Below are 12,835 nucleotides of genomic sequence, written 5' to 3'. Positions count from 1 at the left end.
AAATATAATTCATAACTAGTGACTCATGGCTGTTCTCACTCACGGCCCCCAGTGTGCTATACGTACAACCGTTTCCATGGTGACTATAAAATCATCAAGGATGTGTCGTGACTACTTGTGAGTATATGGATGTGATTGAAACACAACACAGTTCACACCTTATAGTATTGTGAGGTTGTAACAAGAAATCAAAGAGAAGACAGCTAGTTAGAATATAAAATATTAACTTTTATTATTATTATCATTATATTATTCATGATGGATGTACTTACATGAAAGAGTCTTTAAATAATGTATCTGCACAGTGAGGAAACAGTGTTTATATACAGTATATATATATATATATATATATATATTTGCTATAGAGAAATTGTCTTTACGTTTTATTATTGTTTTCGACGAAATGAAGTTTGAAATGAAATTTAACAGAATGACATTAATGTGTTGCATAAAAGTTAAGCAGCCAACAAACTCCTTGTAGTCCAACATACATCAGCCAATTGGAGACACTTTGGGCTGAAGAGGTGGGGCCATAGTCCCAACCAGGGAACCAATCATATCCTGCAAAGAGAAACATTGTGTCAAATCTAAGGTTTCCGGTGATGCAAGTGTTAAGAGAGTGTGCATTGTTATATTACTGTTTAGACTGTATACTATATATTTTAACCAATATTTTGTGTGTTATTGTAACATCTCAATACTGTAAAAGTTCTTACTGCAGACATTGTCTCGACAGATCTCTGAGCCACAACCGCTGCAAGCCACACCGGGTATATATGGAGTCACACCATGAACTTGTCCCCTGCATTTGAACACCATTAGAATATCATTAATGAAATGTTACCAAGTGGACAACTTCTTAACTAAATATTGCTTTTACTCTATCAATGCAATATTTAAGAAATCTATCTTTTTCTTCTATTTCTTTGACACGCAATCTGCTCTATAAACCTGTTACCCATCTTGAATGTCACAGAATATACACATGCAATTCTAACGTACGAGTCGCCGTAGTTGCAGACAAAAATGGTGGATTCCGGGTTTGTGGAGAAGTTTTCAATTCCTTTAGTGCACACGTTAACAGCACAGCCCACCTTGAAACTCGTTGACCACATTAACTGAAAAAAAACCAAGTTCACACAAGACGGATGAGCAGAAGTTAAAACAAACCGTAAGAGAATTTCAGCCCTTAAAACATTAGATTTCATTTGAGCTAATATCTGTACTTTCCGTTCATTTTAACTACTTTGCTAATACAAATGTAGAGTTATAAAGACATACGTGTCCTTGGTGGCCGCACAACCTCGAACAGTTGTTGGTTTTGAGAGAATAAGCCCCCTCTTTATTCCATCTGTGTATGGCGTTCTCCACTGAGAAGGTTGAAAACGGAACTCCTAACCAGATGTTCTCCCCCATCCACCCGAACATTGGGTGTCCGAAATGTGCCATGGAAGGGGTTTGGGAGGCCTTGCAGTGTCTCGCCCGGTCCCTGGCTCCTTTGGCCAATTCATTGTCCCATGACTGTGGAAAACGACAGATCAGCAATAGTTCATCTATTCAATCCGTGTTAACATGTCAATTCGGTTTCACTTGAGAATGAACCCGAGAACAAAAAAACATGTGCAGTTGTGTACCTTCGTATTGCAATTCTGTCTAGTGACTCTTCTTTTTGCTCGATTTAAAAAATCCGATACGGATCGAGACAGACACAATAGGGAACTATTCCTTGCAGCTCAATAAACACACTCCTCATACAAAAGCTCTTCCTATTACCATGACAACCGGAATGATATATTGTAAGCTACTGTCTGTTTATATGGAGGACAAAACAAAGAGGCATGTTTTGTAGCACACCATGGTGAATCTCTTTTACATTTATAGATACGTATCTAAAGAGCACAAATATTTTGAAGCCAGATTAAATACACTTGAATTTATATGTGACACCATGAAAAGATAAAAACAGAAGATGAAAGCGGATCGAGAACAGATTGCTTTCAAGTACCTTATAAATATGACAACATACATAGCCTATTGGTTACTCAACCGAGAAATGCATATTAGTCCTCATTACACCATGCATAAAGAGTGCAGCAGAATAACAGACAGCTGAGAGCACCTGTCTCACCATAGAGTGCAAACCGGCCGCAGGTGGAGAGACGCGCGAGCGGTGCGCATTGTGCGCCAGGACACACCGGCGGATGAACTCCGGTTCCGATATTCCCGGTATGAATGACAGAACCCCGCAAGTACCGTACAGAAGAACCGATATCCGTAAGACAAGACAGCCCAGAGAGTCCATGGCAAATGTCTCGAGCAGCACTGGTTTTCTGTAGATAAATGACTCAATGGAGCATCACTGGTGGAGATGCTCTGACCCGTGCGTCATGGTGCCGTGGATTTGCCCACTCTCGTTCTCTGTGAATCTCCGCACGGTGTCTTTTTAAAGGACTTTAACAGAACCACCCACCATGTCACGAAAAATATGATGCGCGTGGCTCTGTGTCTCCAGCTACCACGCACCCGCATACTGTGCGCCAAAAGCTAAATAAATGCATCATTTCGACATATTTAGCTGAACAATAAAAACACCAAGTGCACATCTGTACATTCAAATATAAATGTATATTACATATCTATATTTACATTAAGGCGAAATGTAAAATAGAGGTTTGAAGTATTTAAAACATGTCCAGAATTATTCATCTCAAATTTGACCACACACATTAATAAAAAACTAATATTTTTATAATGTATTTAAATATCGATGATATTTTTTCATGTACCGTTTATACACAATCTTGTGCGATTTCCCATTTGTTCAGCATCGTTGACTGCGTTACCCAGAAACCTTGCGCGATGACAACGGTGACGCACAGTGTTTGAGTTCACCATAGCAACAAAGGGGCGGAAGTACAAATCGTCTTTAGACCTGTTAAATGTAATAATTGTTTATCAATTTTATTCATCATGAGCGCAAATAGCAAGACTTTAGCCATGCAACAAAGCACGTGCCAGGTAAGTTCGCTTCTTCTGACCATGGCATTTATCAGAACAGTGATGTTATTAATAATTTGTCTGTTTATTGTTTTCTGAAGCCCGAGAATAAAGCAACACGTCGCGGGCCGAGGCCAGCAGAGTAAGTGTAGAGAAATAAAAACGACAAGCTTGCAACCAAAATATGAACTTAGGCTTTTTCAATGTCATATTGTAACGTTGCATTCACTTTGTAACAGAGTCCCAGTGCTGCTGTTAGATGCACTACACGATACATTGGACGAGGTGGGAAACTTCTTTACTTAATTAGAAAAATGAACATTTAATGTAAACCTAAGATAGGTTTCAAACTGCCGATTGTCCTGTTTGATAGTATCTTGCCGTCATTCCCAAGGATGCTGCTGTTTCAAGAGATGCATCTGCTTTTAGCTGGGGCTCAGCTCCTCCTACAGACTCAAATCAGGTACCCATAAAGCTATAAAAATACGCATGATTTCGTTTCTGGGTTTTTGTTAGTGTTGGAAAGTAGAAATCAAAGTAAAACGAGGTGGTGCGAGGGGTAAGTGATTCGAACATGTACTACCACACACACTACACCACGACCACAATCTCAACACTCCACTACAAGATGAAGAGTCTTGTGTGTTTTCCTCCTGTGTTTTGTGACTAAGATCAAAGAAAATAATCTGGTGGATCACGGAGAATCACTAGAGCTAAGCGGCAGGGTCCCGACACAGAGAAGTCCACTGTACACCCCCAAATCAAACACGGATCCGGCCGACTTGACCTCTGAAAACACAGCACAACACAGCTATAACCCGTCCAACACTGTACGACCCAACAAGAAGATGAGGGATGCAGTAAGTTCAGTTAGTTTTAACCTTGACTTATACACAACCGATCATGTGTTTTCTCCAGAAGAATTGTACATGTGATTGGCTGATATATTGTGTGTAGGAGGGGCTTACAGAGGAGAGGAAACTACAGGCAGTAATAGAGCAGGTTATGGTGGACCAGCTGTCGAGGTCAGTCTCTCTCTCTCTCTCTCTCTCTCTCTGTCTGTATGTTTGGTGAGTAATAACATGGTGAGAGTTGTTCAATGCTCACGCAGGGCTGTCATTAGCGATCCGGAACAGAATGCTGTGTCTGTCAGTCCCACGAGCGTCCCACCACGCTACACGAGGACTCTTCACCACACTAAGTAAAACCCGCCCACATACATGACTCATATATGAAACTCTCTCCCTCTGTCACATACTCATGGATTTGAAGAAGGTCATAGTGGTTCAATCCCCACATCAAGAGGATGGCTAAAGGGACATTATCAATTTAGCATTCTTATTAATAATTAGTCAAATCGTGAGGCTTATTGAGAAGATGTGAAGATGATAATATTTCTGTTGCTTGTCAAATGATAAAACACACAAAATAACAAAGAAATTGGTCACCTTTGTTAATAATGTTACCACTGAAAACTCTTCTCACTGATTCGCATTATTTTGTTTCCGTTATGCTTTCTTTAATGTTATTTGTGATATTTAGATTTCTTTGTTGTGTCTTTAGAGTAAAAACCCAGACATCGTTGACAGAGAACCTCCTGTCCAACAAGCTCCGCTTCAACGGCAGGATTTTATCAAGGTAGTCTCAACTATAGGTTAGTTTTATCATATTGTAAAGGAGATTTAGCCATATTTGCTTTATTATCTGTAGCACATGTGTTTGGTTTACAGGTGTGGACGTGAAGCGTGTCGAGAGCTGATCGGTTTCTTCTTCACCTGTGACCAAACGCTGACAGTGTACGAGTACAGAAATTTCGGTAAAAACAGGTCAGTCTGTGTTTTTTTGCATGTACACAAATGCAACATTTACATTAAAAGCGACTTGCATTGCATTGTACTACACATTTGCTTCTGACTATGTGCACTAATTGTCACTTGCGTATGCATTATTGCTAGTTTTTCTTTTGTTTGAGAAGATACATTTGAAAATATAATTTCAGATGGAACGCTCTGCCCTTTATCGCTCGTGGGGTGTATCAGAACAGAGGGAGACCGTACAGCCTGCAGGACATCTCGCAGGTTCAACACACTCATCATCCGTCACACACACACACACATTGAGAATATTACCTCATTAACACTCTGCCTACATCACCCAGGGTGCAGAGCTCCACTTCTGTACAGACGGCCCACACCTCCCCCACAGCCTGAGACAGCATCCACGCATCTCTCTCAAAGTTACTGATGTGGATGAGACGGCCAAGAGAGCCCTGCTGTATGAACCACACACGCACGCACACAGACGCACGGTGTGTAAGCAAGTTGAGTGTAAGCAAGTTTTTCTTTGTACAGAGCCCAGTATGGGGAAAGCCTGTTTCATCTTTCTGAAGAGGAAATCAATGATAGAAACACCCTGAAGGCAATTCAAGGTTAATACATAACACACTTTCTTTCCCACCGGCCCAGTTTCACTTACAGTTTCAGTTTGGAGTCAAAACAGATGGACGTAAAAATTCATCTCCCTGCAGCTGTCTGACATCATTTAGCAAGTTTACAATTATTGCCATTTAGTGGGCTAAATTTAGTGTTGACAAAGTGCAGCTCTGGCAGTGAGCATCAAATAAATAAGCACATGTCGCCCTACGAGGTGCAAGACAGAGTTGACAACTGGAAACACACAACTAACTCACAACTAATAAGCTATTTGTCTTAAACATTTGCTCAAGGTCACTGAGTGCAGCTGTGACATGTCAGAGGAGACCTGGCCCTCCCGGCTGAGACTGGTTGCTCTGAGGGTTTTTTCTCTCCATGTATTTATCATTAGAGTTTGGGTTCTTCGCCACAGGGCCTTGTTGGCTTGCTCACGGGTCAGACTGGATTTATTAGATATCATTTGCTAGAATGATCAACACGCATTCAGTCAAACGCATGAAAATACACAAACACACCTGACATGAAGGTTAAGGTTTTTTGTAGCCTACAATACATCCTCATATGCTGGTTTAGGGTGTGAAGAACTAAACAGAAAATCAAAGCCATTCGTACACTGATCTTTAATAGATTACCATGGAATTTATACTTGGAATAAAGCGCCCTGATTGGTGGATGTTTGGCAGATGTGGTGCGTGATAGGGTGAGGGGACGTGCGGTCCAAACCCAGACCCACCTAGGGAGACATCTGCAGAACTTGGATTCAAAAGCGGGTAGTGTTCTACAAAAAGAGCTTCTCAGGAAACCACTCATGGACCACCTGTGTCTCAGTCTGCAGGTACAGATAACAACATAAAAAGAAAGTTTGCATTTTTTTGTTTCATCCATCCATGCGTCCACAGGTTTCCAGTCATGTTGAACATAGAATAGAATGCTACGTGGTTACGTTATTGGGTTCTGTGTGTGTATCAGGACTTCGAGGCGGTGTGGAGGATTGTAAGTCGGTGTGCTGAGGGGCGGGTGCACCCCGCCGATGTGATGCGTGCCGTTACCGGGGAGATGAGCGAGATCAGAAAAGCTGTGTTCTTCAAGGTGAGAGACGCATTTGACAGCTGTTGTCCTCCAGAAGGTGCCGTTGAGCTCTTGAGTCTCAATTCTGTAAATTTGCTGCTGTTTTGAATGTATGTTGCTCTTTGTTTATTTAGGTTTATGTAAAGCTTGATCCAAATAAAACTGGCTTCATATCCATGAGTGATATTGAAAAATTCTATAGAGGCAAACAAGACCTTTACACAACACACGGTGAGCCAATTGATCACTTTGTTTCTTGTTCATATGCAGTAGGTAATGTGATAGTATTTATTGAATGATGATTTATCTTATGTGGTATCTATGTGTAATTTTAAAAATAAACTAGACCTTATTTAATTCTTCAGTAACACTTTTCAATACGGTTCAATTTGTTAGGATTTAAACATTACATATTATTAAATAAAAATAAACTGTTATTTTACAGTATTTATATATATATATATATACTAATGATTATTGCTATTTCATGTTAGTTTATAATATGTTAAGCAATTTATGTTTATGTGAGTTAATACATTAACAATTTCTTGATGAATAATCGCTGTGAAAAAATATGATCTTTCATTAATAATGTGAACAAATTCAACCTTATTATAAGGCTTACCAATGTAAGTCTCATGCATAAAAGCAATATCACAGCATGGGCTACACAGGTGACTTATTTTTATGTTATAAACATAGCGGATCTAAGCACTGACTTCTGGGCCTTCATAAAGCAAGCAGGAGAACTCAACAAAAGCGTGTCCTATGCAGAGTTTGAAGACTATTATGAGGGTCTGAGTATTGAAATCCCTGATGATGAAGAATACATCAATAATCTGAGATCTATGTGGGGTATCTAAAAGTGTGTTACTTTCATATCCCAGTCTAGTTTATGGATTTTGAACGATGAAGTACAATTTTAAATACAAGTAACATGCTATTATTTACTGTACTGTACATACTGCTACAATGTAACATCTGTATATAGGAAGCTAGTGAACTTAATATGAAAACTATTTAATAGTATATAGATTATTTAAAATACCGTTTTGACTGTTTGACTTAATGTATTCATTTATGTTTCTGTGCGCAGAATGTTACGAAGTTTTACTTGAAGTCTGGGATATTTGTTGTTTTTATAGAATTTTCAACAACATTTGTACATATTAAAACCTTAATATGAAAGGCGATGCAAAAATGAAAATTCACAGACGAATCATGTGTCCAATATGGACATAATGTATGCTGGTATTAAAATATTTATTTGTGTCTGTATGTATGAAACGTCTCTAAATGTGTCAATGACCGTTGGATAATCTTGTCACAGATCCGTTAGAATGCATGCGTGTGTGCTCTTCCTCAGAGCCCTCCTCTTCCTCGTCACTTCTCTCATCACCCTTTAGCTAAAGAGAAAGAGAGAGAATTTATGACATTTTATATTGATGCACCCAGGTTCTTGAATGCCTGGAAATAGTAAGAAGTTTCTAGTTAGGCTGATTAAACAGATCTTTATAACCAATGAATGTACATGTAAAAAACAAATAGATATGAATGGAGTTTGAGGGTGTTGTGCACTTACATATCCGAAGAGGAACTTTTTGACCATGCGAAGAATCAGAGAGGCCCAAAACATGTGCAATACCAGCAGCACCACCAGCATTACGTTAAAAAAATAAAAACCGAAAAAGGGTTCGAACTGGTCCAGAGGATACACCCACGTACAGTGAATCAGCCTGCACAACACCGACACGATATTAAACATACTGTAAAGTCTCCAACACAGTTACCTCTGTCACAAACCTACCAGAATGGAAAGATGATGAGTCTGGTTAACATAAAGACCAGAGCAAAAACCACAAAGATACTGTTGCAGGTAGTCTCCCATCCGGCGTAGTTGAACATCTTGGCAGACTGACATGACAGAGACACAAACTATAACTCAATACAAAATAACTCAACCCTTCCTGAAGAATAAAAAGATAATGATATCAATAAATAATAAATAAAATGACATTTATAAATTTATTATTACCCAGCGATTGCGTTTTCATACTGTAGCTCAGGGAACTTTTACCTCACATTTAAGTTGTTTACATTTTTCAACATCAACCCGTGTCATTTGAATTTTTTCTTTTTACATACAACAACGCTACGCAGCGCAGACCGATCGGCCTATGACATCAAAGTACCGCGAGAAGTGGTCGTGTTAAATTGCTTTCTAATCTTAGATCTCCGCAGCGTAAAGTTGAATCAAACACAGCTGCTGAAGGAGTATGCCAGTGACAGCAGCTTTTACTTTCAGACAAGAATCAAATCAGTGCTTGACATTTGGTTCTTTGGACAATTTTGTACGTTTGTCGACGGAAATTTGAGGAGAAGCCTATATTTCTAAATAAACAGTAATATAGTCAATCTTGTACTGAGAGAATAATGTAATAGTTATGCAAATTAATGCAAAGGCTTTGTCGTATATTGTTTTCACGGTTATTTTTTAAACTTTTATGTACTGTTAAAAGTCACGATCTCACTTGTGTGATGTTGTAGCCTATGTTAGGGACCTGTTTAACAGCTTTATAACTGTTAGCTTTGTAACTGGAGTTATCATTTATAAACTGGAGTTAAATGGAGTTACGTTCTGTTAAATGTGCACAGTGTCAAAATATCTTATTTGGTATATAAACGGTTAATATAGTTGCAGAGCCCATATTGTAAATTAAATTATGGCTTTAAAGATTAAAAATGACTTGAGAAACACTCCCCTTAGTTCATATTTTTGATATAGACTTTGGTGTCTGAGCTTGTGACATTGTGATGTCTTGTGATAATAGGCTCCTCTTTCCTTCATAGTCTGTCCTCACCTCAAGTAAGACATCAGATGTGTCGTGCACGAGCATGACCAGGGTGCCAATGCGGATGTAGTTGGCACACCAGGAGAAGGACAGTAGAGTTAAAGTTGCCCAGTGATGGACCAGCTGCTCCCTAAAGTCCTAGAGAAAGAGAGAGAGAGAGAGAGATTCATAAATCTGGATATACTTACAGTATCTGTAAAGGCATGACAAGTTATATAAAGCCAAAACAATAATTGACTTTACTAAGTGAAAAGTCATGCAATTCCTTTAAAAGCCTTTTTCATTTTCTACATTTCTCACACAGATGCTGTCATCATTTAGTCACAAACATGTATACATTTATGTGTTCTGCTAAACACAAGGGAAGATATTTGTAATAGTGTCATAACCGAGCAGATCTCGTCCCCCATTGTCTCCCATTGTATTTATTTCCCCTACTATGGCAGTAAACGGGGGACGAGATCTGCTCGGTTACTGACATTTTTCGAAATATCTTCCTTTGTGTTCAACAGAACAAAGAAATTAATATGTGCTTGGAACAATCTGAGGGTGAATAACTGATGAACATAATGTACATTTTGGGTTAACTATCACTTAAACACCTGCATAAATAGATTGTTCTATTTTATTGACGTGTTATTACTTGTAAAGTAACTTGATAACTCATTAATGACATTAATAACGGGCTGGCAGATATAGCGTGGATCTAATCCCGTGTGTAATAACAGCAAGTGAAAGCGAGATAAAGTATTACTGTATGTAAACTGATGTAAAGACAGGTAATGTACAGCAGCTCATTCTTACCTTGCGTTTTACGTCTGCAGCCACACTGAATAGTAAAGATCCATAAAAACTCATCTCAATAATGTAATACCAGTACTGAGAATCCAGCAGCGACTGTATAGACACACATGCATACAGATACACATTCAAAATAAAACACGAATTTCATGCAAATGCTCTACATGTGCACTTTCTTGCTCTTAAAGCACAATAAGAAAGTTGTTCCAGTTAATTATAGTAATAAAAACTTACTTGTTTAGGAAATCCTGCCCAAACTTCTCGAAGGTCATGAAACCAAGGTTTCTATTGCACCAAATGACACAGTTATAAATAAATGATTATTTCATTTACTAAATAATAACAACAATAGCAAAGAACCACCCTCCAATAAATTTGGCATTGCCCAGGAGTTTAAAAAATATATATACTGTATAACCCTATGTATGAGCAATCGTGGCGCAAATGAGTATGTGTGTGTGTGCCTGTTCGTGCCTGTTATTGTTCTTGTTAATAGATATTTCTGTTAGAGCAAGAGTTGTTCACAGGTGGGGAAATGTTACTAATTTACCCCTCAGGCATGTCTCACAAAAACATGCTGATTCAAGGTCTCTCCTGAGAATCTCTCCATGTGCTTCACGTTTACATTTTACGTTTAGTCATTTAGCAGACGCTTCTATCCAAAGGGAGTTACAAAGAGTTCAGGGGGCAATAAGCGATATTCCATACAGGAGCAATAATACAATAGGTGCTAATACATACTTCAACATACATACTCAGCCGTGTGGAGGTCATTTAGAGGTTCAGAAGGAGTCTGAACAAAACCACTCACATCATAAAGAGCCAGTACGCCTCCAATCGATGAAAACAGGTAAAATGTAAACCGCCAACTACAGAAACAAGATGGTTTCTTTATTAAAATGATGACAACATGTATAATAAGGTGAATCAATCTTGTAAGGTTCGATTTGCAGTAAATCAATACCTGGCTTCTTTAAACTTCTTATGGACGCCGGGTCTGTCTTGGTTCCTTCTTCGGCGGAACCAGCGTTCCACCTGCCTTTCTGAGCAGCCTAGCTTTTTACACACACCTTTTATATCTTCCTTAATATATAAATATTACAGGTTTTATGCAGTATTCTCAATACAATTTGAAGAAAGACAGAGTCTGATTTTGTGATTTCAATAGTTTAACATTTGCTGTAAAACATTTATGATCGAATCATCTTCAGTGAAAATGTACTTATTTGTAATGAACATATTTGCACATGTTGCAGGTGTTGTCATCCATAAATGTTTCATATGCTAATTACATGTGTGTGTGTGTTGGGGGTTACCTGTGTTGGATGCTTAGAGTGTGTGTTGTAGTATTTTTCCAGGACTGGGTTGTGTGACGCTCTCAAGCGAACTTTGTCTTTAACCCCGAGGGCATGAGCGAGTGGCACAGCGATTAGTGGTGAATGAGAACAAGCCAAGACAGTGAGTCATGTTTCCACCTGCTGTTGACCTCCGAACACAGAACTGTTATTACACTTCAATATAACTACAAAATATCATCAAATTGACCTTAAATAATGTGGATGTGCTATGGAAGAGTGACGTATCAGATGTTAACATCATATTACTTTGATGTTTATTTATTATTAGGATAATAGCTTATAGCCATATTCATGATATTTACATGATACCTGCACTTTTAAGGTGAATTAAATCGTGTATACGCTTGTACCTTTCATATAATGATCTTAAGCCGAGCAGCAGTACTGCTACAGGTATAATAATGTACAAGTGGGACACACGAGCATAGACACGCCCCTCACCATCCTCTAGGTCCGCCCACGTTACAGGCTTCGGTAACCAAAGCCGATCCCACCAAAACCACTCACTAAGCATTGCCCTGGAAAACATCCAATAATGTCATTTTACCCATTAAGAATACCGGTAAAGAACAATATCATAAACTACCATTCGCTTTGGATAAATGTATAAATGTAAATAAACGTTGTAAAACCTGCTTTTAAAATCAACCTTGCTTCAGCTATTATAGAAAATTCAGATACTCGTTGAGTCCATTTTCTATAATTCAGCAGATATCTATATATTGTATTCTATCCATATTACATCATGTGTTATCGTCTACCACGTATTAATATTAACTTTTTATGTTGAATAAGTAATTATAAAGTTATTTTTAGGGTCATATCAAATAAAAAATGGATAAGGTAACAACATAATTGCTGGAACATTCTGAGTAAGTCAATGTTTTCAACTTTCAGTTCCATTGGGAACAGAAATACATTTCTTCAGAACCCAAGTGTTTGCTAAACTTGTTTTAAAGCCTATGTGTGACTTACGTGTTTGATAGTGTGAGAAATATTTGTGAGACCCCAGACCCAGACTTAACTTACATGAAGTAATTCAGATCCAAGTCTGACCAAGTCTACAGTAAAGTCTAAAAAGAACAATGATTTCTAATGAAGCTACTAAGGACTTTCCATCCCATATAATTTAAGCAGGATTCTGTTGGAAACGGCTGTTGGGGCATAAAGCGCTCAAGTTACTCTGTGAATACTTATTACATATAACAATGGTTTATTGTTACCATGACGCACAGAGACGCGTAACGACTGACAGAGAACATGAAAGAACATGAGAAACAATCGTACCTTCTTTTCCCCTTTTCAGACTCCAAAGGCAGATTTACAA

At 38.4% G+C, this 12,835-nt stretch overlaps 3 protein-coding genes across 3 annotated transcripts; 1 reads left to right on the top strand and 2 right to left on the bottom strand.

Moving 5' to 3' along the window:
* Positions 1-436: 436 nt before the first annotated feature.
* On the bottom strand, positions 437-2,302 carry glipr1b (GLI pathogenesis-related 1b; the record flags this gene model as incomplete). Its single annotated transcript, XM_079466354.1, has 5 exons — positions 437-561; positions 717-802; positions 1,003-1,118; positions 1,282-1,521; positions 2,129-2,302. The coding sequence occupies 5 exons, from the start codon at positions 2,300-2,302 to the stop codon at positions 437-439; spliced, it is 741 nt and encodes a 246-aa protein (XP_079322480.1).
* A 519-nt stretch (positions 2,303-2,821) lies between these two features.
* Positions 2,822-7,778, top strand: caps2 (calcyphosine 2). The gene is made up of 16 exons (XM_079466338.1): positions 2,822-3,018; positions 3,099-3,139; positions 3,237-3,282; positions 3,371-3,460; positions 3,669-3,857; positions 3,955-4,022; positions 4,109-4,198; positions 4,561-4,635; positions 4,728-4,823; positions 4,997-5,075; positions 5,156-5,271; positions 5,349-5,425; positions 6,113-6,264; positions 6,399-6,518; positions 6,632-6,728; positions 7,200-7,778. The coding sequence occupies exons 1-16, from the start codon at positions 2,971-2,973 to the stop codon at positions 7,358-7,360; spliced, it is 1,545 nt and encodes a 514-aa protein (XP_079322464.1). The 5' UTR covers positions 2,822-2,970; the 3' UTR covers positions 7,361-7,778.
* Positions 7,779-7,798: 20 nt separating this feature from the next.
* Positions 7,799-12,022, bottom strand: cers3b (ceramide synthase 3b; the record flags this gene model as incomplete). The annotated part of the gene is made up of 10 exons (XM_079466344.1): positions 7,799-7,903; positions 8,080-8,233; positions 8,305-8,411; positions 9,359-9,487; positions 10,154-10,246; positions 10,385-10,435; positions 10,962-11,019; positions 11,115-11,233; positions 11,467-11,584; positions 11,859-12,022. The coding sequence occupies 10 exons, from the start codon at positions 12,020-12,022 to the stop codon at positions 7,799-7,801; spliced, it is 1,098 nt and encodes a 365-aa protein (XP_079322470.1).
* Between the last annotated feature and the right edge of the window lie 813 nt (positions 12,023-12,835).

Source organism: Barbatula barbatula (genome assembly GCF_947034865.1).
Source record: "Barbatula barbatula genome assembly, chromosome: 10".
NCBI lineage: Eukaryota > Metazoa > Chordata > Actinopteri > Cypriniformes > Nemacheilidae > Barbatula > Barbatula barbatula.
Note: the sequence above shows the minus strand (reverse complement) of the source record. Positions and strands in the feature narration are given on the sequence as shown.

What these genes read in the sequence shown, in the direction of transcription:
- caps2 (XM_079466338.1), top strand. Translation starts at nt 2,971, where the DNA reads ATGAGCGCAAATAGCAAGACTTTAGCCATGCAACAAAGCACGTGCCAG. An exon ending in AACGGCAGGATTTTATCAAG is followed by an intron (nt 4,636 to 4,727) that starts GTAGTCTCAACT and finishes TTTGGTTTACAG; the next exon opens with GTGTGGACGTGAAGCGTGTC. An exon ending in ACGGCCAAGAGAGCCCTGCT is followed by an intron (nt 5,272 to 5,348) that starts GTATGAACCACA and finishes TTCTTTGTACAG; the next exon opens with AGCCCAGTATGGGGAAAGCC.